At 38.3% G+C, this 23,673-nt stretch overlaps 1 protein-coding gene across 1 annotated transcript in view; it reads left to right on the top strand.

The window, feature by feature from the left end:
• The window catches only part of EFHB (EF-hand domain family member B), a 53,848-nt gene extending 31,400 nt beyond the window's left edge, over positions 1-22,448 (top strand). The window contains exons 7-13 of the mRNA XM_047737788.1: positions 3,065-3,148; positions 3,723-3,790; positions 7,307-7,461; positions 13,640-13,847; positions 16,876-17,088; positions 18,739-18,920; positions 22,021-22,448. Coding sequence (XP_047593744.1) covers positions 3,065-3,148; positions 3,723-3,790; positions 7,307-7,461; positions 13,640-13,847; positions 16,876-17,088; positions 18,739-18,920; positions 22,021-22,194 — 1,084 coding nt within the window. The 3' untranslated portion in view covers positions 22,195-22,448. The remainder of the gene's footprint in view (positions 1-3,064; positions 3,149-3,722; positions 3,791-7,306; positions 7,462-13,639; positions 13,848-16,875; positions 17,089-18,738; positions 18,921-22,020) is intronic.
• The last annotated feature ends 1,225 nt before the right edge of the window (positions 22,449-23,673 follow it).

Raw genomic sequence — 23,673 nt, 5'->3', positions numbered from 1 at the left:
AGAGAGGGAGATAGCTCAAGCAGGGGGAGCGGCAGGCAGAGGGAGAAGCAGGCTTCCCCCTGAGCAGGGAGCCCAATGCAGGACTTGGGCATCATGACCTGAGTCACCCAGGTGCCCTGATAATGGGGTCCTTAAGAAAATCTTAAGAGCAGAACCGTTAGATTATTAACAAGGACATATTTATCAATGTTTTGGTGGGATAGTCATAGAAAAATACACTGAGTATACCCGAAACTAATGCAATGTTATATGCCAATTATATAAAAATTTAAAAAAATACACTGAATTTGTAAAAGCAGGTAATATTCAGGGTTCATTTTCATCCAACTTGTTTCTATCCCCAAGGAAATGTTGTTACTGGAACTATGCTTTATTTGATCATACTTCTTATATTTCAAAACTTAATTATTGCTAAAACAATAATTCTTTATTGCTTTGGCTTGCTGGATTTTAAAAAGAACTCACTGGGGCACCCTGGGTAGCTCAGTGTGTTGAGTGTCTGACTCTTGGTTTTGGCCCAGGTCATAATCTCAGGGTTGTGAAATCAGGTCATGACCTCAGGGTCATGAGATTGAGCCCTGCAACAGGCTCTAGGTTCTGGGCTCCACACTCAGTGTGAAACCTGCTTGAGATTCTCTCTCTCTCTTTCCCTCTCCCTCTGTCCCTGCCCCTCCCACTCTGTCTCTCTCTCAAATAAATAAATAAAACTTTAAAAAAGAACTCACTAATTCACCCTTAAGTATGTTTACATTTTAAGGTATCTCAATTTTATATTTTTATGTAAACTTGGTTTACACTCAACTTTTAAGGGACATATTTCCTCTGTAAAGCTACCTCTATCTGTACTCTTCTTACGACCTTTGGTTTGATAAATCAGAATCTTCATGTGATAGGTGAGTGTGTGTGTGATTGAAATAATTCACATGGAGGCCTTTATTTCAAGTTGTTTAGTGAACGCTGTGAGGCTTTGCAATGATGTTGCAGTTATGGATATTTCGACATAGATGACTGCTTGCAGATACTTCCTACTTCTCCCAGAAACATAATCCAGGCAATTTTAGGGCAAAAGGAATAGGCTTTGTGACTTATATTCCTTCCCCGCTTCATCCCTGCATGTTCTTAATTATGCCTTTGGAACTGGATTTTAGAATATCAACTTTATTTGTTCAAATTATGGCCCTCAAACTGCCATTGATTTATTGCGACTATACCATATTGTTCTTTTTTCCCTTTTTTGAACTCATGGGAAGTAAATGAAGACAGAAGAGATGAATTACTTTGTATTTCATCTTTTGTTTCTCCACAGAGTGTCACTCTTCTCCAGAAATTTATTCAGCTCGGTATTTCTATAGTAGAGGAAATAGTTTTAAAAGCAAATGGAGTTTAAGAATTAAATGTTCATTGTTTTGTGCTCGCTTCGGCAGCATATATACTAAATGTTCATTGTTTTTAGTCTTAACAAAACAATAGAGAGTTTATTAATTTCAATGTTATTAAATAGTAGTGTTGTAATTTTCCAGTTCTCAAAAGAAACCTTGTTCATTTAATCACAGTGATAAAAGTAATGAAATTATGTTACAGAAAAGTGGCAAAATAAAATCACCCATAATCTTGTCACCAAAATTCAACCATTATCTTTTTAATGTGTTTCTTTCTAGTGTAGCTTCCTGTGTAAACGTTTGAATAGCTTTAATCAGAGCACAATCCTATTTTATATCCTGCTTTTTCACTTAACATAAAATAATTTTATATTGTTGTGTATTCTTAATAACTAACATTTAAAATGCATGTGAAGTGTATTCTTATTAATGTGACATAATTGCCCTCCATGATCAAACATTTATCTTCTTTTTTTTCCCTTTGTAGTCAGTGAGGCTACAATCATTTTTATATCTATAACTTTCCCACATTTTAAATTATTGTGTGGATTATCTTCCTAGGACTGGTTCCCAGACATAGATAAAAGGGAATGACCATTTTTATGCTTTTTGAATCATATTACCAAATTATTTCCAAAAGGATTATAGCAATTTGCACAAGCAATCTACCAAGTGTTTTATCATACGCTGTGTCAATCAGTGTTGGGTATTCTCTCTTTCTGTCTGTCTGTCTCTATTTGCTTATGTACTGTGTTCAAAGTACCACTTTCTTATTATTTTATTATAGATTTATTAGTCTCCATATGTTTGTTTACTAGATGTGAATTATCTGTTTATATCCTTCTGTTATTTACTTATTTGGTGCTTAATTTTCTTCTAGAAATTTTAGTAGTTACATTTTTGATGATGATGTTAACACCTTGGTTTTGTTTACTGAAAAATTTTTAAGTTTTTTTTTAAGATTTTACTTATTTATTTGAGAGAGAGAAAGAGAGAGAGAGAGCATGAGAAGAAGGAGGGTCAGAGGGAGAAGCAGACTCCCCACCAAGCAGGGAGCCTGATAAGGAACTCGATCCCGGGACTCCAGGATATGACCTGAGCTGAAGGCTGTCGCTTAGCTTAACCAACCGAGCCACCCAGGCACCCCTGTTTACTGAAAAATTTTTAAATCTGCTTGTCTTATTCTTTAGACCAAATGTTTTATTCAATTGTAAACTTATCTTTATAATAGAATATAAGTGATAGAAGAATGAACATATACAGCTTTTTTTTTTTAAGCATATAACTTTTCTTGAAATTATGTGTATGTTTTGATAGCCCAAATGATACTATGGTATTCCAAGGGGCACCTGGGTGGCTCAGTTGGTTAAGTGTCCAACTCTTGATTTCAGCTCAGGTCAGGATCTCAGGGTCTTGAGTTCAAGCCCCATGTGGGTCTCCATGCTGGATATGGAGTCTGCCTAAGATTCTCTCCTTCTTTCTGCCCCCTCCACTCCCTACTGGTGCTCTCTCTCTCTAAAGTAAAGTAAATAAATAAATAAATAAATAAATAAATAAATAAATAAATAAAATAATAAGAAGAAAAAAAAGAACAAACGAGAGTTGGGTATTCCTCATTGTATATATGTATTTGGCTGCCAGGAATCCTTGTAATAGAAATGCTTGACAGTTTTCTAATTTTATAGGAAAAAAGGAGCTAAGATTGTATCCAAAAGAGTTGATGATTTCAAAGAAAAGTTTCAGCATAAACTTGGAAGAGTTTTAGACCCGTAAGTTAATAATTGTTTAAATTGATAATGTCTTTGGATGAAGTACTCTTGGGGTAAATGTTGGTTTGTTTTTTATTAAGTTCTATTCATTAAGTAAGAAAGTCATCCCTTTGTGTTCATCAGGGAACTCTCTTAGCTTCTCTAGGGCCTGGGGTTCTAGGAAGGTGCTGAGTCCTCTGAGATGAAGAGGGCATTCAGAGAAGGAGGGCAAGAGAATTTTATGTAAAGCTTTATTTCTGGGTGTTAGAAATTTAACTTACCATGTTACATTTTTTCTATCTCTCTTCCATGTCTCTGTCTGTCTTCTTATCTGTCTCTATTTCCATATTCTGCTTTAAGTTTCGTTCTTAATTTTCTTTTTAAATCCGGGCTTTTGAAAGCCAGGGAAGGTGTTTAAGTATTGCCTGTGCAGTGGAAGATTAGACAGAAGATGGGCAGGAGAACTTCTGTTTGATCTTCATAGTTTGGTTACAGGAGAAATACAGGCTATTAAAAACATATGGCAAGCATATTTTAAATTCCAGAGATGCCATGTGGTGAGTATTTTAACTAAAGGATTTGTTTTCTTTGATAGCATTGCAGAAACAATGAATGTTCCCCCAGACCACACGTTTGGAGCTTGTCTCCGTGCTGAGGAGTATGGTAAATATACAAACTTTCTCCTTAAAAAAACAATAACATCCTCACAAAGTTATGTGGTTGAATTCACCATCTCCTTCCTTCAAACTTCTAATTTTAAAGGCTTCAAATGTTACATTAACATTAATGAACAGTTTATAGCACAAAAAAGAAAAAAATGTTCATATCGTGTTTGAAATAGGTACAGTTTAAAGCTTTTGTGAATGAATACCTAAAGTGTAGTCAAGGCTCAGAACTTTATTTAGAAAATAAATATGGCTTGTATTAAATAAGCCAAGGTGATTTGAGGCAGCTTTTTGATGAATTCAAAAAGGCCCTTGTTACTCAGAACGTGGTCTGCAGACTGGCCGTGTTGGTGTCCCCTGTAAGTTTCTTAGCATTGCAGAATCTCAGGCTCCACGCCAGACCTCCTGAAACTGAAACTGCATTTGACGATATTCCCGGATTAATTCTAAGCACATGCAAGTTGGAGAAACCGTTGTACTCTTCTATCACAGAATTAAGAACCGCTCCCTTCCGACCAGCCAATCAATCAGTTAAGCTATAAATTGGCAGAAGAAACTTGCCAGGATTTTGTCTTTATTTCTAAGCAATCTATATGGTAGACATCCAAAGGGAAGACTATGCTAAAGCTTATCAGGATTGGGTTGTGTATCAGTGGTTTTCAAAATATAGTCTGTAGTCCACCTGCATTCAAATCATCCAGGGAATTTATTAAATACGCAGGCTCCTGATAGCTGTGCCCAGACGTTCTGATCCAGTAGGCTCTTGTGTACGCTAAGGTTTAAGAACGGCTACTGAAAACGTTTTAGCTGAAGCCCACTCACTGACAAAATATATATTTATTGAGCTTATGAAACAGTATTTTAGACTATCACTAATTGCATTATTTAGGAGACTGTATTTCAGTTCTGTCTTCAGATGAACTGTTACATGTTTGATGTATGCCTGTTCATCGTAGAGGCTGTCTTACCGGGAAGAGTGGTTAAGAGACGATTTAGGAAATCCATCAACTGGCCTAAAAAAATAAATAGGTCATCGTGGTAAATACTGCTTACTTGAGGGAGGCTTCATGCTGGTGGGTGCTCTGTCTTACTGTCTGTTGGATCCTCAGGGTCTAGCACACAGTACATTTTTCACAAATATTTATGGCATGAATTGGTGAGTCCAACACATGGTTTATCATTTTGACAATTTGACAACATTGACAAATTTCCCAATAATGGATCGAAGTTATCCCTACAAATGGAATGAGAAAGTGTTACAGAATGAAAAGGAAGAACACTGACATTAATAATTTTAAAAAATATATAAGTATCAATAGCAGCACTGGTGCTGCATAGTTTAACTACGAAAGGGGACTCCGAGGCCTCTTTGGACTTTTCCTGGAGTTTATGGATGGATGCAGATTAACTCTGGTTCTCTCCTTTTGTGACTGTCATTGGGGTCAACTGGTAGCATTTAAAAAAAAAAACAACAACAACAAACCTGATAGCATTTATTCTGCAGAAAGCTGCTGCTTCTAGAAACATCTTGATTTCTTAACTGGGCCTCAATTTCTCCTTTACACTTACTTATGGAAATAAAGGCAGCACTACAAGGAATATCTCATCTCTAAGGCCTGGAGTTATTGGTTATGTTAAGAAACCTCCAGGAAGAGTGCAAGGGCTGTGGCCTGCTCCTAGGATGCACCAGAGCAGAGGCAAGTAAAAGGAAATTCCAGGACCGGTGGACAGTGCTGCTGAATGGGAATTGGTTGCAATTAAAGAGCTTGCTTGGCTTTTCTGACAGCCATGGTGTGGTAGCTAGGTCATAGGTCTCCCAGGGCCAGAACTTGTGCTCTTGATTTTGGCTAGAGAGAGATGACTCGAATAATTACAAGTGATGTGACAGGAGCTTCAAACATATTCTTTCAGGGCAGAGCCAGAAGAAGATATCAGCATACATTTCACTCAACAGAAGTTACACCTAGTGGGATTATGGTGGGAAAACCAGGTGGAGTTGAAAAAACAACCAATCAGATGGTTATTTTTGCATGTTAATAGAGAGGGAAGGCCTCTGAAGATAAAAACTCAACCAAGGGCCATCTTGTAGAAGAAGGAAGATCTCCATTATACACAAGAGCCACCCACAGTGTTTATATCAGAGGCAGGAATGTGGAGGAGGAGAGGAAGCCATGCTTATTTGTCAAAAATCGGTCTCACTGTCTTGATTTCCTCTCACAGAGCCTTGCTTGTGTTTGGCCCACTTCAGGATGATCTGATGGTAGCTGATTCCATTTCAGATGTTTTGGTCTGAGGCATTTGCCCAGTTCCTGGAACCAGCATTCTTGAGGGCTTCTTACCCCTATCTACCTGTAAAAATGTGACTTTTATCAGAATATGTGAGATTAGCTCCTGATTTTATAATAAGTAAGAATCTTAGAGGTGCAGCGGGTATCTATTGAAAGAGACTCTTGACAGAGCCTAATACAGGGCCTTACACAGAGTAGGTATAATATTAGTTGCCGTAAACTGCAACAAATGTAGCGATTTAAATTATTCCATCTAGAATATCATAGCCAACTGCCAACATAATCCTGCCCCAAGAAAGCAGGAAGGGAGGAGTATAGGCCAGGAGAAAATGAACTGAGGCAAAAGGTTCCTTCTTGTGACATCTACCAAGCCATAACATCTGAAGCAACATGGTCAACTCTAGTCTGATCGCTGTCACCATTAACATCCATGGAATGTTTCCCAAAAGGGAGTGGCAAGGAATGCTTACAAGCAGTGTCTATGTTTGTACTTTCTTTGTGTCATAATCTGGGGAAGTTCCCCTAAGTCATCAATGATAAATGGAAACAAGGATCAGGCCTGGAGGGATGTAGCAGGTGGGTTGGAGAGTTTATTACTTCCAGATAACGGAGGGGTTGTGGGTCGGGACTCAGTTAATAGAATTGTGGGTGAGGGTTGGTGTGTAGGTGGTTGTTCTCAGGAAGCAGGACTGAGAAATGCGAGCTTGATAGGCATACTGGAGGCAGACTGGAAATTCATATTAGAGGGAATAGGGTATTTGAGTTCAATTTTTGCAAGGGATCCCAAAGGTTTAGTCAACTTCAAGGCATATAGGGTCGCCCCCACATGGACTCTGCCCTAGCTTTCAGATCCTCAGCATTGTAGGCAAATGTCTGCAAAGAGGTAGAGACAAGGGCTTAAAGTCCTAGGAAAGATAGTCAAATAGGACTGATGATTTTCCACTCCCCCTACTCCCTGGCCCAAATTCATTTTGTTAGAACTTTTTCACTGAGCAGAGAAGTCACATAAAATAGAAGTATTAAGTCTTATCAATTACTTTATGTACTTTTTTTTATACATAAGGGTTTTCTGTCATGCTGCATAATAATGTCAGATTTAGGAATGAGGTTTTTTTTTTTTTCATTCACAGACTTTGCTAGATCTCTCTTTTTAAGGATGGGAATAATATTAACAGACTTTAAATTGAGATAAAAGACTCCCCCCTCCCCCCTCCCCCCTTTAATAGGAGCTGGTGATCTCATCCATAACAGACTTCCGGGTGAATATCTTCGAGGCAAGGATAGACAGAGAGCCCTGATTGCAGCTGTGCGACATCACTTGAAGAAATTTAACTACCAAAACTTTGACACTTTGCTGGCAGCCTTCAGGCACTATGATAAGGCCAGTATTTGAATGGAGTTTTTTGGACTATGCGTGACTTATAGATCCTGGCAGGTTGGTGTAGATCAGGGGTCAGCAGACTATGGCTGGAGAGAGTCAAATCCAGCCCACCACCTGTCTTTGTAAATAGTTTTACATGACAATTTGTTTTAAGTATTTTCTATGGCTGCTTTTGCACTACAAATGCAGAGACTGAATGGCCTACAAAACCTAAAATATTGCCTTTTGGCCCTTGACAGTAAAAGTTTGCTGACCCCTGGAGTAGATCAGTGGTTGCCAAAGTGTGGTCCTCTTATCATCACCAGGGTTACTTGGGAACCTGTTAGAAATGTCCATTCTAAGGCCCACCTACTGAATTGGGAACTCCAGGTTGGGGCCTAGCAACTGTGTTTTAACAAATTCTACAGGCCGTTCTGATACAACTTGAGAACCACTGTGGCAGAGTGAACTGTGGTGTGCTGGGAGCAAGGGGGTGGTGGTGGGGCAGAGGCAGGCATCATAGATCCTCAGGGAAGACTCCTGGGTCTAGGCCGTCTATACCTAAAGCTGAATATGTACACGTAGTACATATTCAGTCTGACAGTCTGCATCCAAGTCAAGCTTGGAATGCTTCTCCCCAGGGGGAGCAGGATGTAGTTTCAGTTTTGAGAGTGTAAGATGATTCCATTTTCAACATACTCTAAATTGTGTCCTTTCATAAAGTCAGATCAATCTGGGCCTGCATAATTACCTCACACCATTTTAGGCCATCACAGATTTGCTTTCACAAAGCTGCACTGCCTTTAGCTATGGTAAGGTACACTATTGTATAAACCTCTTGTGAAACATCACACAATTTTGTTTCTATGCCCATGGTGTTGTTGTTTATTTTTGTCACATGTATCCTCTTTATTAAGAAACCCAGTCTTCCTAAAGGAAATAAGTATGCTTCATTTATGTATCTGGTTTGTTTTTACCTCATAAGCAGCATGAATTTTGTACTGATTGTGAGTACCTTTTTGACTTGGCCACTAGGAAGCTCAGAGTGAATTCAACAAAACACATCTAGTTTGTGAACATGATCTTAACAGCACACATTTTGTGTGCTTCTTCTTATTTTATTTCATCTTGATTTTCTCTTTGTCCTGATTTCCTCAATTTTGAGGCTCTGTTTAATGGTACTTATTTTTCTAGGCAGCCTGAAACTACTTTAGAATGAGTCTAATTTAAACAAATAAAAGCTCATAAATAAACCTGCAATAATGCAGTGCATCATAATCTTGTTATGAGAAGGGAAAAAAAGTAGAATAATTTTATTTTATCTCAAAAAGAAAAGGCAATATTTGTATCCCCCTTCCAATGTTGAGCACAATTTTAGAAAAGTCATACTTCACATTTTTTATCTTAAAATAATCTTGATTACTCATTGGCTTATTCAGTTTAATCCATTCATTTTATTTGTTTTTAGATTAGAGGCCTGTGTGCATGTATTGTACTGATGAATAAAAAGTGGGTTAAGTATCTCATTTAGGTTTGTACCAATTATGCAGGGACAAACACCAATCAGTCACTCACTATATGTCTCACAAAGTTGTGTTTAAAGAAAATGTAAGTATTCAACTGTTTCTCTGGTTTTTAATAGAGACCAATTGCTATTTACAGGTAATTTAAAAATGAATCTTCAGAATTAAAATATGTAAGCTCAAATAAGTACATTTTAAGCTTTACATAAATACAAGTATCTTACAAAGATGATAGATGATAGCGGGATAAATTTAGATAGCCGTGATATGAATCAGAGAACATACCACAATACATAGTGCTCTGCTTTTTAAAAATTCTTTACTTTAAATGTAATTATAGGCAAGACGATCATCTTAATAGCTGTTGATTATCTTAGTGAACCACCAGGCATTTTCCTTATGATAAAATTAAATTAAGCAGGGAGGAAATTACTGAGAATTATTTAATGTTGATGTACCTTTTAAATAGTTAACTTTTAATATGCACAATGCAGTGCTCAGTGTCCTCTAGGAGCTTTCTCTTTTTCCTTTTTTCTGAGAGGGTAATAAGATGTGGGTCTTCTAGTACAGCTGTAGGATAATTTTTGATTATTTGAATCTTTTATTATTGAATGCCCAGATTTACTTTAATGAAAAACACAAGACAAAACAGAACAAGTAAGCCATGATTTCCTAAATGAATCTTCTTGGCTTAGAGGATTAATTCTGTTATTTATTGAACACTCAGTGTACATCAAACATTATTCCAGATAATGTGCAGTCTTTCCACTTAGGAAATTTAAAATCTAGAGAGGAAATAAAAAGACTCATCATGTCAACAAGTGGTCACAGTAGGGTCCCAAATTTTCAAAATAAGTATATTATTTCAATTCCTTTTATTATTTTTTTGAAAATTTTAATATCTTTTTATTTTTTTCCATCACCCAGTTTCCCCATCCCCCACCCTCTCCCCTCCAGTAACCTTCACTTTGTTTCCTAGGATTAAAAGTCTCTTATGGTTTGTCTCCCTCTCTGGTATCATCTTGTTTTATTTTTCCTCTCTTCCCCTATGATCCTGTCTTGTTTCTCAAATTCTACATAAGAGTAAAACCCTATGATAATTGTCTTTCTCTGATTGGCTGATTTCTGTTAGCCTAACACCCTCTAGTTCCATTCATGTCATTGCAAATGGCAAGATGTCATTTTTTGATGCCTGAGTGGTATTCCGTTGTGTATATCTATACCACATCTTCTTTATCCATTCATCTGTTGATGGACATCTAGGCTCTTTCCATAGTTTGACTAATGTGGACATTGCTGCTATAAACATTCGGGTGCAAGTGCCCCTTTGGATACTACCTTTGTATCTTTGACATAAATACCCAGTAGTGCAATTGCTGGATCAGGTGGTAGCTATATTTTCGACTTTTTGAGGAATCTCCATACTGTTTTCCAGAGTGGCTGCACCAGCTTGCATTCTCATCAACAGTGTAAGAGGGTTCCCTCTTCTCCACATACTTGCCAACATCTGTTGTTTCCTGACTTGTTAATTTTAGCCATTCTGACTAGTGTGAGGAGGTACTTCATTGTGATTTTGATTTGCATTTCCCCGATGCCAAGTGATGTGGAGCATTTTTTCATGTGTTTTTTGGATGTTTTCTTTTCAGCAATTGTCTATTGATGTCTTCTGTCCATTTAAGGATTGGATTATTTGTTGTTTGGGTATTGAGTTTGACAAGTTCTTTATAGATTTTAGAAACTAGCCCTTTATCTAATAAGGCATTTGCAAATATCTTTTCCCATTCTGTTGGTTGTCTTTGGGTTTTGTTAACTGTTTCCTTTGCTGTGCAAAAGCTTTTTGTCTTGATGAAGTCCTAATAGTTCATTTTTGCCTTTGTTTCACTTGCTTTTGGAGATGTGTCTAGCAAGAACTTGCTATGGCTGAGGTCACAGAAGTTGTTGCCTGTGTTCTCCTCTAGGATTTTGATGGGTTCCTGTCTCACGTTTAGGTCTTTCATTCATTTTGAGTATTTTTGTGTATGGTATAAGGAAATGGTCCAGTTTCATTCTTCTGCATGTGGCTGTCCAGTTTTCCCAACACCATTTGTTGAAGAGACTGTCTTTTTTCCCTTGGACATTCTTTCCTGCTTTGTCAAAGATTAGTTGCCTAGAGAGTTGAGGATCAATTCCTTTTATTCTAATCATTATCCAGGAAGGAGCTGAGATAAGATTATTCCTTTTTGGAGACAGCTATATTCAGTGATAAAACTGGTTGTGTGAGGCAGAAGCTGGTGAGGAAGATAGACAATTTTTGAAAAGTTTTTTCTAAAGCTCAGTCCTATCAGGTGTCTGTGGATGGCTGGGTGTAGGAAAGGTTCATTGAATACCTGGACTGACAGCTCATTGTTGAGTAACACTTTGGATGTAAGATACATCATTGTCAGGCAGAGAATGGTCCAGAAAGCAAAACACATGAGTTAGATTAATTTCATGGGCCATACGCTTATGCTTGGAGTTGGCTGATAAAACTGGGATAGCAATTCCATAGATTGAAAATGTGTCATTATTATGATGCACCACCAATAGCTTTGAAAGGGGACAAAGGTTCCATGTAGTCAGTATGCCAGGAGCATGAAGGCAATGTCTTATGTGGATGTGTCCTCCCCCCATGAGACAAACTAGCCAACTTTCATCAGGAGTCACAAGTATGGCATGTGGTGTGGTAGCCTTTGCCTCCAAAACATAGTGTGATTTACTTTGTAATGATTAGTGTGTTACCATGTCTGGTACAACAGTGGATCCAGGCAGCAAAGGTGGTAATATGGATGGTTTAAGTTCAGTCAGAAGCTTGATTTCTATCTGAGAATGAGCAGAGAATAGACCCTTATCATGTTTTCAATCCATACAAATTGCTATATTGGGCAATGAAGCCATCATTGGTGGTACCATCTATTACAGTTTTGAGGACCTCTTGATTCAACTGCCATATCCCATGTAGCTTTTCAGCTAGGGCTATGGAGTTTGCATTTTTGGTTGACTTGGGCTTGTAGCAGAAGTTTTCATAAAGGAGTCTATAATCCAAGGCCTTTGCAACCCTTTGTCAAGATAATATGTTTAAAATTCTCATCCTGTTTCAAAATAAGCATCAGGGATGTTTTCCAGGCCTACGGATCCGACTGCAGGAATTTATCGAGAGTTTGTTGGGTGAGTTCCTCATTCTCCAGGGATCACCTTCATAAGCATTTTAAAACGAATCCTGAGCATAAGAGCTGAACACTAGTCAATGAGTCATTTATCTTTTCTCTTGGAAGTTTGTCTCAGAAACTTCTCTGAGAAGGTCAAAGCTCCCTTAATAGCCGTTGGGGGGTACCTGGGTGGCTCAGTGGGTTAAAGCCTCTGCCTTCAGCTCAGGCCATGATCCCAGGGTCCTGGGATCGAGCCCCGCATCGGGCTCTCTGCTCCGTGGAGAACGTGCTTCCTCCTCTCTCTCTGCCTCTCTGCCTACTTGTGATCTGTCAAATAAATAAATAAAATCTTAAAAAAAAATAGCAGCTGGGACCCACTGCAAAAATACTCAGATCTTTCACTATCATCTCCAAGTGGGTTTTAGGTTTACCCCCGGGAGGGGCTGAGGGGTAAGACACCTCAGGTCTTACCATTCTTTCTTAACAAGCGTTATGTGGGGCACCGGGGTGGCTCAGTCTGTTAGGTGTTTGCCTTCAGTTCAGGTCATGATCTTGGGTCTTGGGATGGAGCATGAATCTGCTGAGCAGGAAGCCTGTTTCTCTCTCTGCCCCTCTCTGCTGCTCTGCGCGCTCTCTCTTTCTCAAATAAACCAATACAATCTTAAAACAGCAAGCATTATGTGTTTGGCTCCTTTGTCTCCCATCCAAGTGCTAACCAGGCCTGACCCTGCTAAGCTCCCAAGATCAGATCAGATTGGGAGTGTTCAGAGTGGTTTGGACATAGACTACCTTTTTATCTCCTAAGTGAACCAACTAGCTCCTGCCCAAAGCCTTCATAAATTTCCCTCCTTTTTCACTTAGTGTAGGTGCTCCTGTCTTTAACTGTTGTCTGGAAGAAGGTGGAACTTCCCCTGCTCCCCATACCAGGATGAATTTTAGTGCTAATTGTTACACTGTGGCCAGATTGCTAGCATGTCCCTCTTGCCCACAGGAGTGTTGACAACAAACAGGCAATGGTCTTCGAATCTACCTCCCTGTGTTTGGCCTATAACTACTTCCCCAATTTCTCCTCATTACCAGACAAAAGAATGGAGGACCATTTAGTGCTCAGTTGGAACACCAGAGGTGTTAAAAACTTTGAAAGCATGGGAAAATGTAGAAAGCTATCAAGAGTTCACAATGTTGGTTAAATGAAATGTCAAGCACAAATCATGGTTACACCTGCCCTGCCACAGTGTAAACATCATGATTTAAAGAAAAAAATGTTAAAGTAGAATGAACAAAGGTTCTGTGTCACATCCTGCTTCAACCAGGGTTCAAATTACTGTGTGCATATCAGGTTAACACAATGAGGATCTCGCTTAATATTTGACTGCTCTTATGTAAAAAATAAGACAAATTCTTTGAATTTATGTGATCTCTTTCTTTTTTCTTAAATGAGATAATAAATGTTGCATACTCTTCTCTTAAAGGCAATGCTTGCTTCATCTTTTTCTGCTTTGTGTCTAACAGAATGGAGATGGGGTGATAGATAAAGCCGAGCTTCGGGAGGCTTGTGAACAGGCCAGCTTACACTTAGATGAGAAGCTCCTGGACCAGCTCTTTGACTACTGTGATGTGGATAATGATGGGCAGATTAACTACCTAGAATTTGCAAATTTTCTTAACTGGAAAGATAGAATGCCTCTTAAAGAGCATGAAGAGAGGGTCATTATTAAAGGTATTTAATTTTTGAAAGTTTGCTGAATTCTTACATGGGCTTTTATATTTTCAGTTTTCTAGGAGCTTGACTCTTGTCAACTTTAATATTTTATATTAAAAAAATGCACATAGATATATATTTGCTTGTTTATGCATAGAATATTTGTGGAAGGACAGGAAAGAATTTGATGATGTTTAAGGGGAACCAGGTAGCAAGGGGACAGGGTGGCAGCAAGACTCACATTTTAATCTATGTGTTTTATGTCTTTAATTTGGAGCCATACAGTAACCTCTTAAAAAAAAAATTATAAGCAAAACAGTTTACACCGAAATCCAAAATATGAAAGATAGTTCCTCAGAAAGCTGTTTGAAAAACCATTGTCTTAGAGTAATTACCTCCCCTCCCCCAGGAAAACTCAATAGTAATATAGGATTTGACATAAGAAAATTTATTCTTTTGCATTTTTTAAGAGAAAGAAAAGCAATCTTTACCTTTATTCAAATATTTTCCTGTTTCCACCTTGACTTCCTGCATCACTAACTCTGTGTGTGTGTGTGTGTGTGTGTATACATACACACATAGATGTACTCTCTCTATATAAAATCATAGTGAATGTACCATTTTTATTTGGCTTTTTAAAATTTAGTTTTCAAATTTCTATGGAATTAAGAAATAATTTTATGGTAAACTTTTTTATGAACTTCATTTTCAGTTCCCTCATGCAGATGTAAGATGAATTACTAAGCTATTTCCTCACTCTTTGAAATTTAGGTTATTTCCAGATATTTTAAAAGTAATATCAGTAACGCTATAATGATTATCATCTCTCAAAAATTTTGTTTCTAATTTCTAAAAAAATTGTTTCTAATTATATCTAATTTCTTATGAATGTTATTATTGTCCCAGAAGTAACTATATTTTCATTTTGCTTTTCTAAATGATTGTACCAATTTGCAATTTTATTAGCCATATCTGTGAGGTTTTATTCTAACTTTGCTACCACTGAGTATTATTTCAAACATTCTTGTAATTTAGTTATTATTATGACACTTTGTTCACTTTAATGTTCAAATCTTGATTATTAGAGAGGATTAACTGATTAAAAAGATTGTTTACATTTCTATCTCCTCTGGAATATTCTCCTCTAAAAAGTGAAGTTATTACTGTTTTTACTTTTATTCCTGGGTCATGCCTTTCTGCAAGGCCAAAATCAAATTTGGGGCCTTATTTATGATGGGAGCCCTTATGAGTTTCTGAGATGGCCTTTCTGTTCGAGCAGCTAGGACAGTAGGGGGATTTTGTTTGCCTAATGAAGATTTTATAGAAAACAATTCTACCCTAGTCCTTTCAGAAATACAAAGGGGTGATAGAGTTTTTTCTTCTTGGCACAACTCTTCGAGTAGTGGGGGAAAGTAGAAGCCTGTTTTCAAACCAGATCATTTTTCAAATTGTTCCTAGTGTTTGGGTTCTGACTTCATCAGTCGCTTTCAATGGAGTCCTTGAGATTTTCCATGTTCTAAGACAGTGGCCAGTGGTTCAGTCAGGGGCTCAGGAAAGTTTTGCCAGGAATTTTCTCATATCCAATTCCACTTACTGTTGACTTTCAGAGGAAAGGGGTAAGTATTCTTTCTTTCTTTCTTTTTTTTTTTTTTTTTAAGATTTTATTTATTTATTTGTCAGAGAGAGAGAGAGGGAGAGAGAGCAAGCACAGGCAGACAGAATGGCAGGCAGAGGCAGAGGGATAAGCAGGCTCCCTGATGAGCAAGGAGCCCGATGTGGGACTCGATCTCAGGACGCTGGGATCATGACCTGAGCCGAAGGCAGCTGCCTAACCAACTGAGCCACCCAGGCGTCCTATCTTTCTTTCTTTCTTTTTTTTTTTTTAAAGATTTTATTCACCTATATGACAGAGATCACAAGTAGGCAGAGAGACAGGCAGAGGGAGAGAAGGGGAAGCAGGCTCCCTGCCAAGCAGATAGCTGGATCCCAGGACCCCCGGGATCATGACCTGAGCCAAAGGCAGAGGCTTTATCCCACTGAACCACCCAGGCGCCCCAAAAGGGGTAAGTATGCTAAGGCAGTGGCTTTCAAACAGTTTTCCGAGACACTGTTTCTCATACTGGTCCAGATTTCTGCTTTTTGGGGGGCGCAGGGAGGAGATTAGAGGTTTTGGAACACAAAGCCTGAATGTGTTCATGGCAGATTGCCAGGAGCTGAATGGGGGCTCCAGACTTTAGATAGGCATGTCTTTTCTGGTTTGCCACAGTTCCCACCCCAACCGAATACTGGGGCACCAATTTGCCTTTGTAACCCTTGCTTGGGCTTTCCCCAAACCCCAAGCGCTCGTCAACAGATTGAGAGATCACAGCGCCCTCTAGTGATAGCGGTGTAGCTCCCAGCTCTGTGAAAAAGGTGTGCCAGGAATTTACTCCTAAATTTCAGAATGACTCAACAAAGCAGATCTTCAAAAGGACAGAGTCTTACAATTTGAGTTTTACCTCAGGGTTTTCTTTTATACACCGATGTGAAGAAGGTTATTTATATAATCGGTTCCTGAGCTCACACTGTGTTCTCATTGCCTCGCCAAATGTTGCAATATGTGGGGCTCCCCGTCACCATCAGGTATGTGTGGAATTTACAACTCCACATGTGTCTTCTCCAGTCTCTCCTTGGGGACAACTCTGGAAGCAACTCTGGTAATCCTGTAGTTCAAGTTAAATATAAAAATAAACTCTAATTTTTTTTTAAAGGGAAAAATAGGTTTCATTTTTTCATCTGGTCTCTTAGATGTAAAAGCTTTATTCTAGACTAAAGTGGGTGGAGTGGTGAGAAGAAACAGGCCACGTTCAGATTTCCTGGTGTATGACATTGGCCTGCCCTTGCTTTTCCACAGTGGGGTGCTGGCATCAGTGACCACCAGCTCAGTCTCAGTCTCTACCAGCAAGGAGAAACTAACCAGGAAAGCTGATTTTGTTGCAGAGTATCAAGCACCCAATAGTGATTTCTTCCTGTAATTTGCCCCCCACCCTCAACTCTTTGCTTAAAGGTAGAAAACCAGCTTGTGCAAATCCTGATGAGGCTAATGTTGAAGAATCTGAACCAACTCTCCTGATAAAGCCAGAAGATATTGTCTTAAAAGAACCAGGGAGCTCAGAAAAGACTCTCCGGACACTTGTGAGGCCAAGTGATAAAGTTTCTAGTCACTATAAGACAACTTCTTCTGAGATCAATGCGGTTGTAGGGGCTCTTCCTTCTACTTGTGAGTATGTCACATTATTTGCTGAGTTTTCGAAGTACGATCAGCAAACATAGAAGTGTCCTTTGTCTGTCCTTGTATTGCCCCCAGCTGCTACCTTCACTAGACTGTTTCTCAAAGCCTAGGACTTTTCATTCAGTTCTGTATTTGAACCGTCCAGGAGGTCTCAACTCAATAAATGCAGGCTGAATGGAACTATTGTTAATGATGACCCAAGTAAGATGATTCCCTTAACATTGAATGTTACACAGACTACGCAAGTGTTAGAAGATTCATAAACCATGTGATTCTTAGCTATACGCAGATTACCTTCAAACATTTGAAGAGCTTTTGCAAAACAATTCTCTGTATCTTCATTCTCCATCTGTTAGTTTGCTAGGGCTGCCATAACAAGTACCACAAACCTGAACAGAAATTTATCATCTATGGTTCTGGGAGATGGAAGTCTGAGGCCAGGGTATTGGTAGGGTTGGTTCCTTCTGGGGCTGTGAGGGAGAATCTGTTCTGGGCTCCTCACCTAGATTCTGGTGTGTTGCTGGCAATCTTTGGTGTCCCTTTGCTTTTGCTGCATCACCCTGATTTCTGCCTTCAACTTCACATGGTGCTCTGTTGTGTGAAAGCCTGGGTCCAAATGGCCCCCTTTTTAGGGACTCCCAGTCACATTGGATTAGAGACCTACTCTATTCCAGTGTGACTTCATCTTAATTAATTACAAAGGCAATGACTCTTTTTCTTTTGAGTAATTTCTACACCCAACATGGGGCTCTAATTTATACTCCCAAGATCTACCAACTGAGCCAGCCAGGCATCCTGCAATCGCTCTATTTTTAAAGTGACATTTGGAGGTACTGGTGATTAGGATTTTAACATATAAATCTGGGGAGAATATAGTTCAACTCATAACACCTCATATCTTATTATTTGTTTATTTATTTATTTGTCAGAGAGAGAGAGAGAGATTGAGAGAGAATAAACGCAGGCAGATTGGCAGGCAGAGGCAGAGAAAGAAGCAGGCTTCCCACTGAGCAAGGAGCCAGATGCCTTACTCGGTCCCAGGACCCTGGGATCATGACCTGATCCAAAGGCAGTGGCTTAACTGACTGAGTCACCCAGGCATCCCAACTCATATCTTATTATTGAGCATGATGACTCTTGGTTAGTTAGAGACTATTTTATGTTGGCTAAGATCACTTCCTTAGACTAAGGACATGTTTAAAGTTTTATGCATTTTTCTTAACTGGATTTTATAGACATGCTATATATGTTCTAGTATAATGAGATCTTGCTACTCCCTTTAGAATAGTGTTGTCCAATAGAAATATAATTGGAGTTCTATGTATTTAAAAATTTTTAGTGGCTACATTAAGCAAAAGAAACAGGTGAAATAAATTTTAATAGTGTATATACTTTAGGTATAGTATATAGATCTTCCAAATATTTTTCAACAATTAATATAAAATGATTAAATATGCCACTTTTTTTGGGGGGGTACTAAATCTTTGAAATTCAGTGTGTATTTTATACTTACATCACATCTCAGTTTGGACTAGCCCCATTTCAAGTATGTACTCAATTGCTACATGTGGCTGGTGGCTACTATATTATACAGTTCAGTTTTAGAATGGTTTTTTTCCTTTATCATTGGTGTCTTAGGTTATCCCATCTATGGTGTTCCAACCATTCGGTCTGATATTCCTGCCCCCCGAATTCGTCGTGTCAGTGATAGAACTAATTATGGCGAAGAGGGCAATGCCTATTCCTTACTACATCCTACCATCTTTGGCCAGAAAGGAGTGTTTGAAAGAGACTTCTTCAAGACCAGATCAAAAAAAGAGGTACAGCATATTATTCCAAAAGATTTGGAAGAAATGTCAGCTTCACACAAACACACAAAGATGAAAATGTTTATTTATCAACAACTGTTTAATTTTAGACTGTTTAAAATGTGAGCTTTGACATTACAAAAGTCATCAGGATCCTCAAATACAGGATTCTTTTTTTTTTAAGATTTTATTTATTTATTTGACAGACAGAGATCACAAGTAGGCAAAGAGAGAGGAAGGGAAGCAGGCTCCCCACCAAGCAGAGAGCCCGATGTGGGGCTCGATCCCAGGACCCAGGAATCACGACCTGAGCCGAAGGCAGAGGCGTTAACCCACTGAGCCACCCAGGCGCCCCCAAATACAGAATTCTTGAGGATAATGTTCAGTTTGGTTGTTTTGGTTGATGTTTTCATACGATTCTTGGAGCAGTTTTTCTTCTATCGTAGGAAACATTACATTCACATTATATATCTACTATGACCTACGCATAAAAAGAAAAACATTTTCCTGAGGAACTCAACACTATTCTTAGTTGAGAAAAAGCAAAAGAGATAGGTCCCTTCCTTGTGTAAGTATCTTATGGTTTTGTATCTCCAAAACCAAGGAGTAAGTATGAGAAGGGCCACTCTGCACCCTCTTTATGTACCGTGGCTATCTTCTGTCTTAGATTATCTGTGAAAGCACTGATTTATTTATTCTGTCCTGTTGCCACACCATTTGTCAACCCATGTATCTGGTTTTTGTTTGTTAGAAAACATGGTCCTCATATTGAAGGTGATTTTCTTCCTACACGGGTTATAAAACAGAAACAACCGGCTAGGTCAGAATAGCCACTGAGGTTCTAAGGGCCAAAGATTAATAGCAATGCTTGGCCAACCTGCCTTGGTCTGCACTCATAAAAAGCAGGGTGTAATCTAGGGTGCAACTGCTTCTTCAGAATTTTCATATTCAGAACTAGGAAGGGTTGAGGAGACAGAAATAGTCATATGGTACCTTCTGGCACTTCAGATGAAGGATTGATGGCTTGAAAACTTACTAACTACGACCTTAATTATAATACATTCATTACAACTTTTAATTCCCACTGAGGTAGGGGACAGAAGGAAGAAGGGAGGAGAAACTCAGAGGAGATGCCTGCTGGGTGTTCCCAATGAAGGAACTCAAAGTCCATTCAGGGGTCAGAGAAGGGACACTCCCAAAGTGTTTCACTTCCCTTGATTACTCTAAAGGGCCTATGAAATAGTTGCCAAAAGAAATAAAAATCATGCTTGTTGCATGATACCTAAAATTCTTTTAACTAGGAAGTCGTCCTTTAATTCACACTTCTAGGAAAAAAGAAAACCCGAATGAGTGGTTGAGTAGTAATGCTAACTTGAGAGTGGATGGACTTCTGGAAAATAATAGCAAATCAGTGCACTGTGATGGAATAGGGAACTAGGGGAGGGATGCCTCCTGAGGAGCAGGAAAGGAAATGGAGGTGGAGGTCTGGGATGCTCAAGACTGACTTGGGCTCTTTCTGGAATTCGCTCTGTCGGGACAGTCCGTACCTGCCCCTGGATGGGGGAAAATCACAGCTCTGCACTTGGGCTCTGAGGTGTTTTTGTTGTACAACTGCAGTGGCTGGCAGCTCTGCTTTTCTGAATTTCAAATGTATTTGATTTATACTGTTAATTTCCCACATCATTTCTAGGGGATCTTTTAATTTTGTTAAAATTTTGTTTAATAGATGTATTCTGCAGCAATTCTATTTCTTTGGCTTTCCTATTCACTAACCTTTCTTTGCATTTCCCTCCTGGCTTTTTTTCTGTATGCCTCAAAGTAAATATTTTTCCTCTTTTAAATTTAGTTTTGGGGCACCTGCATGGCTTAGTCGGTTAAGTGTCTGCCTTGGGCTCAGGTCATGATCCTGGGGTCCTGGGATAGAGCCCCCACCCACTGCATCAGGCTCCCTGCCCCTCCCCTCACTCATGTGTTCTCTGACTCTCTCGCTCAAATAAATAAGTGGAAAAAAATCTTAAAAAGATAAATTTAGTTTCATTTTTTTCCCCACACCTTTTATTTCCTCTACTTATTCTAACATTTCTTTCCACTGCTGGTTCTTATCTTTCCTTTCTTAAATTTTCCCTGGGATGTAAGAAATATGTTTTCCCATGATAATTATCATTGCAGAAAAATTACTAATAACCAAAATTTGCTGGTTTTCAATATGCTCAAATTTTAGTTTGCTCAGTTATTCATGCATACTCTTTCTGACATTTGCACACCTACAACTATAAGGTTTATAACAGGCCAGAGACATTTTATAAATGATCATATTTTAGAGAAGAGAAACTAATTTTTAAGGGGTTGACACGACATATACAAGTTCCTAGTGATAAGAAGTGAGATAGAACTCAGATCCAGCAAGTCTTCTTTCAACCAAAAACAAAGAGTTGGAAGCAATTTTGTATATGGGCTAGTATAGGTGAATATTCTCTTCTTCATATTAACAAAATGATTCCTGAATTGAAAATACTGGGATTTTTGGTAGCTGATTATTATTATATATAACAGGCACACATGTACACACACGTATGGGTGCACAATTTTGGGGGGATAAATATCCATAGTATTAGATGTTATAAAGATATTTTTATTTTTTTTTAAAAGATTTTATTTATTTATTTGACAGAGAGAGATCACAAGCAGGCAGAGAAGCAGGCAGAGAGAAAGGAGGAAGCAGGCTCCCTGCGGAGCAGAGAGCCCGATGCGGGGCTCGATCCCAGGACCCTGAGATCATGACCTGAGCCGAAGGCAGCGGCTTAACGCACTGAGCCACCCAGGCGCCCCTATAAAGATATTTTTAAAATACAAATTTAAAGGGGCACCTGGGTGGCTCAATGGGTTAAGCCACTGCCTTCGGCTTGGGTCATGATCTCAGGGTCCTGGGATCAAGCCCCGCATTGGGCTCCTTGCTCAGTGGGGAGCCTGCTTCTCTCTCTGCCTCTGCCTGCCTCTCTGCCTGCTTGTGCTCTCTCTCTGTCAAATAAATAAATAAATAAATAAATAAATTCTTAAAGAAAAAACAAATTTAAAAACACAAATCTTAGTCTGACCTTCATTTTTTTTCTAGATTGCAGAGATATTATGTAATATTGGTGTCAAGCTTTCTGATGAAGAATTTGAAAATGTATGGAATCTTGCATCAAAAAAACATCACAGAGGAGAAGTTTGTGTTGAGACCATCAGAAATGTTCTGGATGAGATACAACATGCAGACCGGGTCAAGTGTAAAACAACCATGTGATATTTTTGGAGTTCATTCATTTAAACAAAAGAATTGTTAAATCCGAATTCATCAAAAATGTTCAGTCCATTCTGATTTTAGATATTATGTTAGAATTCAGCAATCACTGTAGTAGTAGGACTCCTGTGTCTGTGTATATTGTTAATAAATTTGATTTTGGATTTTAAGATTTATTTTATATTCTATAAAACACCAAGAACTTGACAAGCACTTAGAGTTAACCTTTTACCTTACCAAAGGTAAGGTAATGTTTAGAATACTTAAGAAGTCTATGCATTTAGTTGGTTGACTGAATTTCTTTTTTTTTATTTATTTTTTTTTATTTTTTAATTTTTTAATTTTTTAAATTTTTATTTATTTATTTATTTATTTTTTATTTTTTATTTTTATTTTTATTTTTTTATTTTTATTTATTTTTATTTATTTTATTTTATTTTTTAATTTTTAAATTTTTTTTTATTTTTTTATTATTTTTTTTTTTAGGTTGACTGAATTTCAAAGTCTAGTTTGTGATACCAGGTTGACAAAATTTTGCTTTCAACCTTTTGTTCTTTTTCTCTTTAGGTGTCACTATAACAGAACGTAATAAGCTTAATAATAAGTTTAGTAAGCTTTCCATCTCTGTTAGCGTCTGAGGAAAAGAAGCACATACAGGAATCAGGAGCTAGAGAACAAAACGTGGAGTTCCATAAATGACATAATAGCCATTAGTTTTGCTATCTCCCTATGGCCATTTATAGCAGCATTAACAACAATAGCTAAACTATGGGAATAGCACAGGCGTCCATCAACTGATGAATGCATAAAGAAGATGTGAGATATGTGTGTGTGTGTGTGTGTGTATTCATATATTATGAATAAAAAAGAATGGAATCTTCCCATTTGCGGCAATGTGGATGGAGCTAGAGAGTATTATGCTAAGAGAAATAAGTCGGTCAGAGATAGACAAATACCATATGATTTCACTCATATGTGGAATTTAAGAAACAAAACAAGCAAGCATAGGGAGAAAAAATGAGAAGCAAACCAAGAAACAGACTCAACTATAGAGAACAAACTGAGGGTTACCAGAGGGGAGGTAGGAGGGGGAATGGGTTAAATAGGTGATGGCGATTAAGGAGTGCACTTGTGGTGATGGGCACTGGGTGTTGTATGTAAGTGTAGAATCACTAAATTGTACACCTGAAATCAAGATTGCACCCACTGGAATTTAAATAAAAACTTAAAAAAATCTATTTTCTATGGCCAAAAAACCATATTGTCCTAAAAGAGGGCACAGCTGACCCACCATCACAGGTAGCTTTAGAAATTATCAGTGGCAAATTGTGTTGAATCATTCCCTCCCTCGTGCCTTGGCCCTTTGGTGGGAGGGTGTGACCTCAGTGTATGTGTTCTTTCTACTACATCAGAGGTTCCAGGTGTGGGTTGAAGCCACCAATGAAGCTTGCTTGATTAGTTATATAACTTGATTAGCATGTA

This window comes from Lutra lutra, chromosome 1 (genome assembly GCF_902655055.1).
Source record: "Lutra lutra chromosome 1, mLutLut1.2, whole genome shotgun sequence".
NCBI classification, from domain to species: Eukaryota; Metazoa; Chordata; class Mammalia; order Carnivora; family Mustelidae; genus Lutra; species Lutra lutra.
The sequence above is the reverse complement of the archived record's forward strand: the minus strand, read 5'-3'. Positions and strand labels throughout refer to the sequence as shown.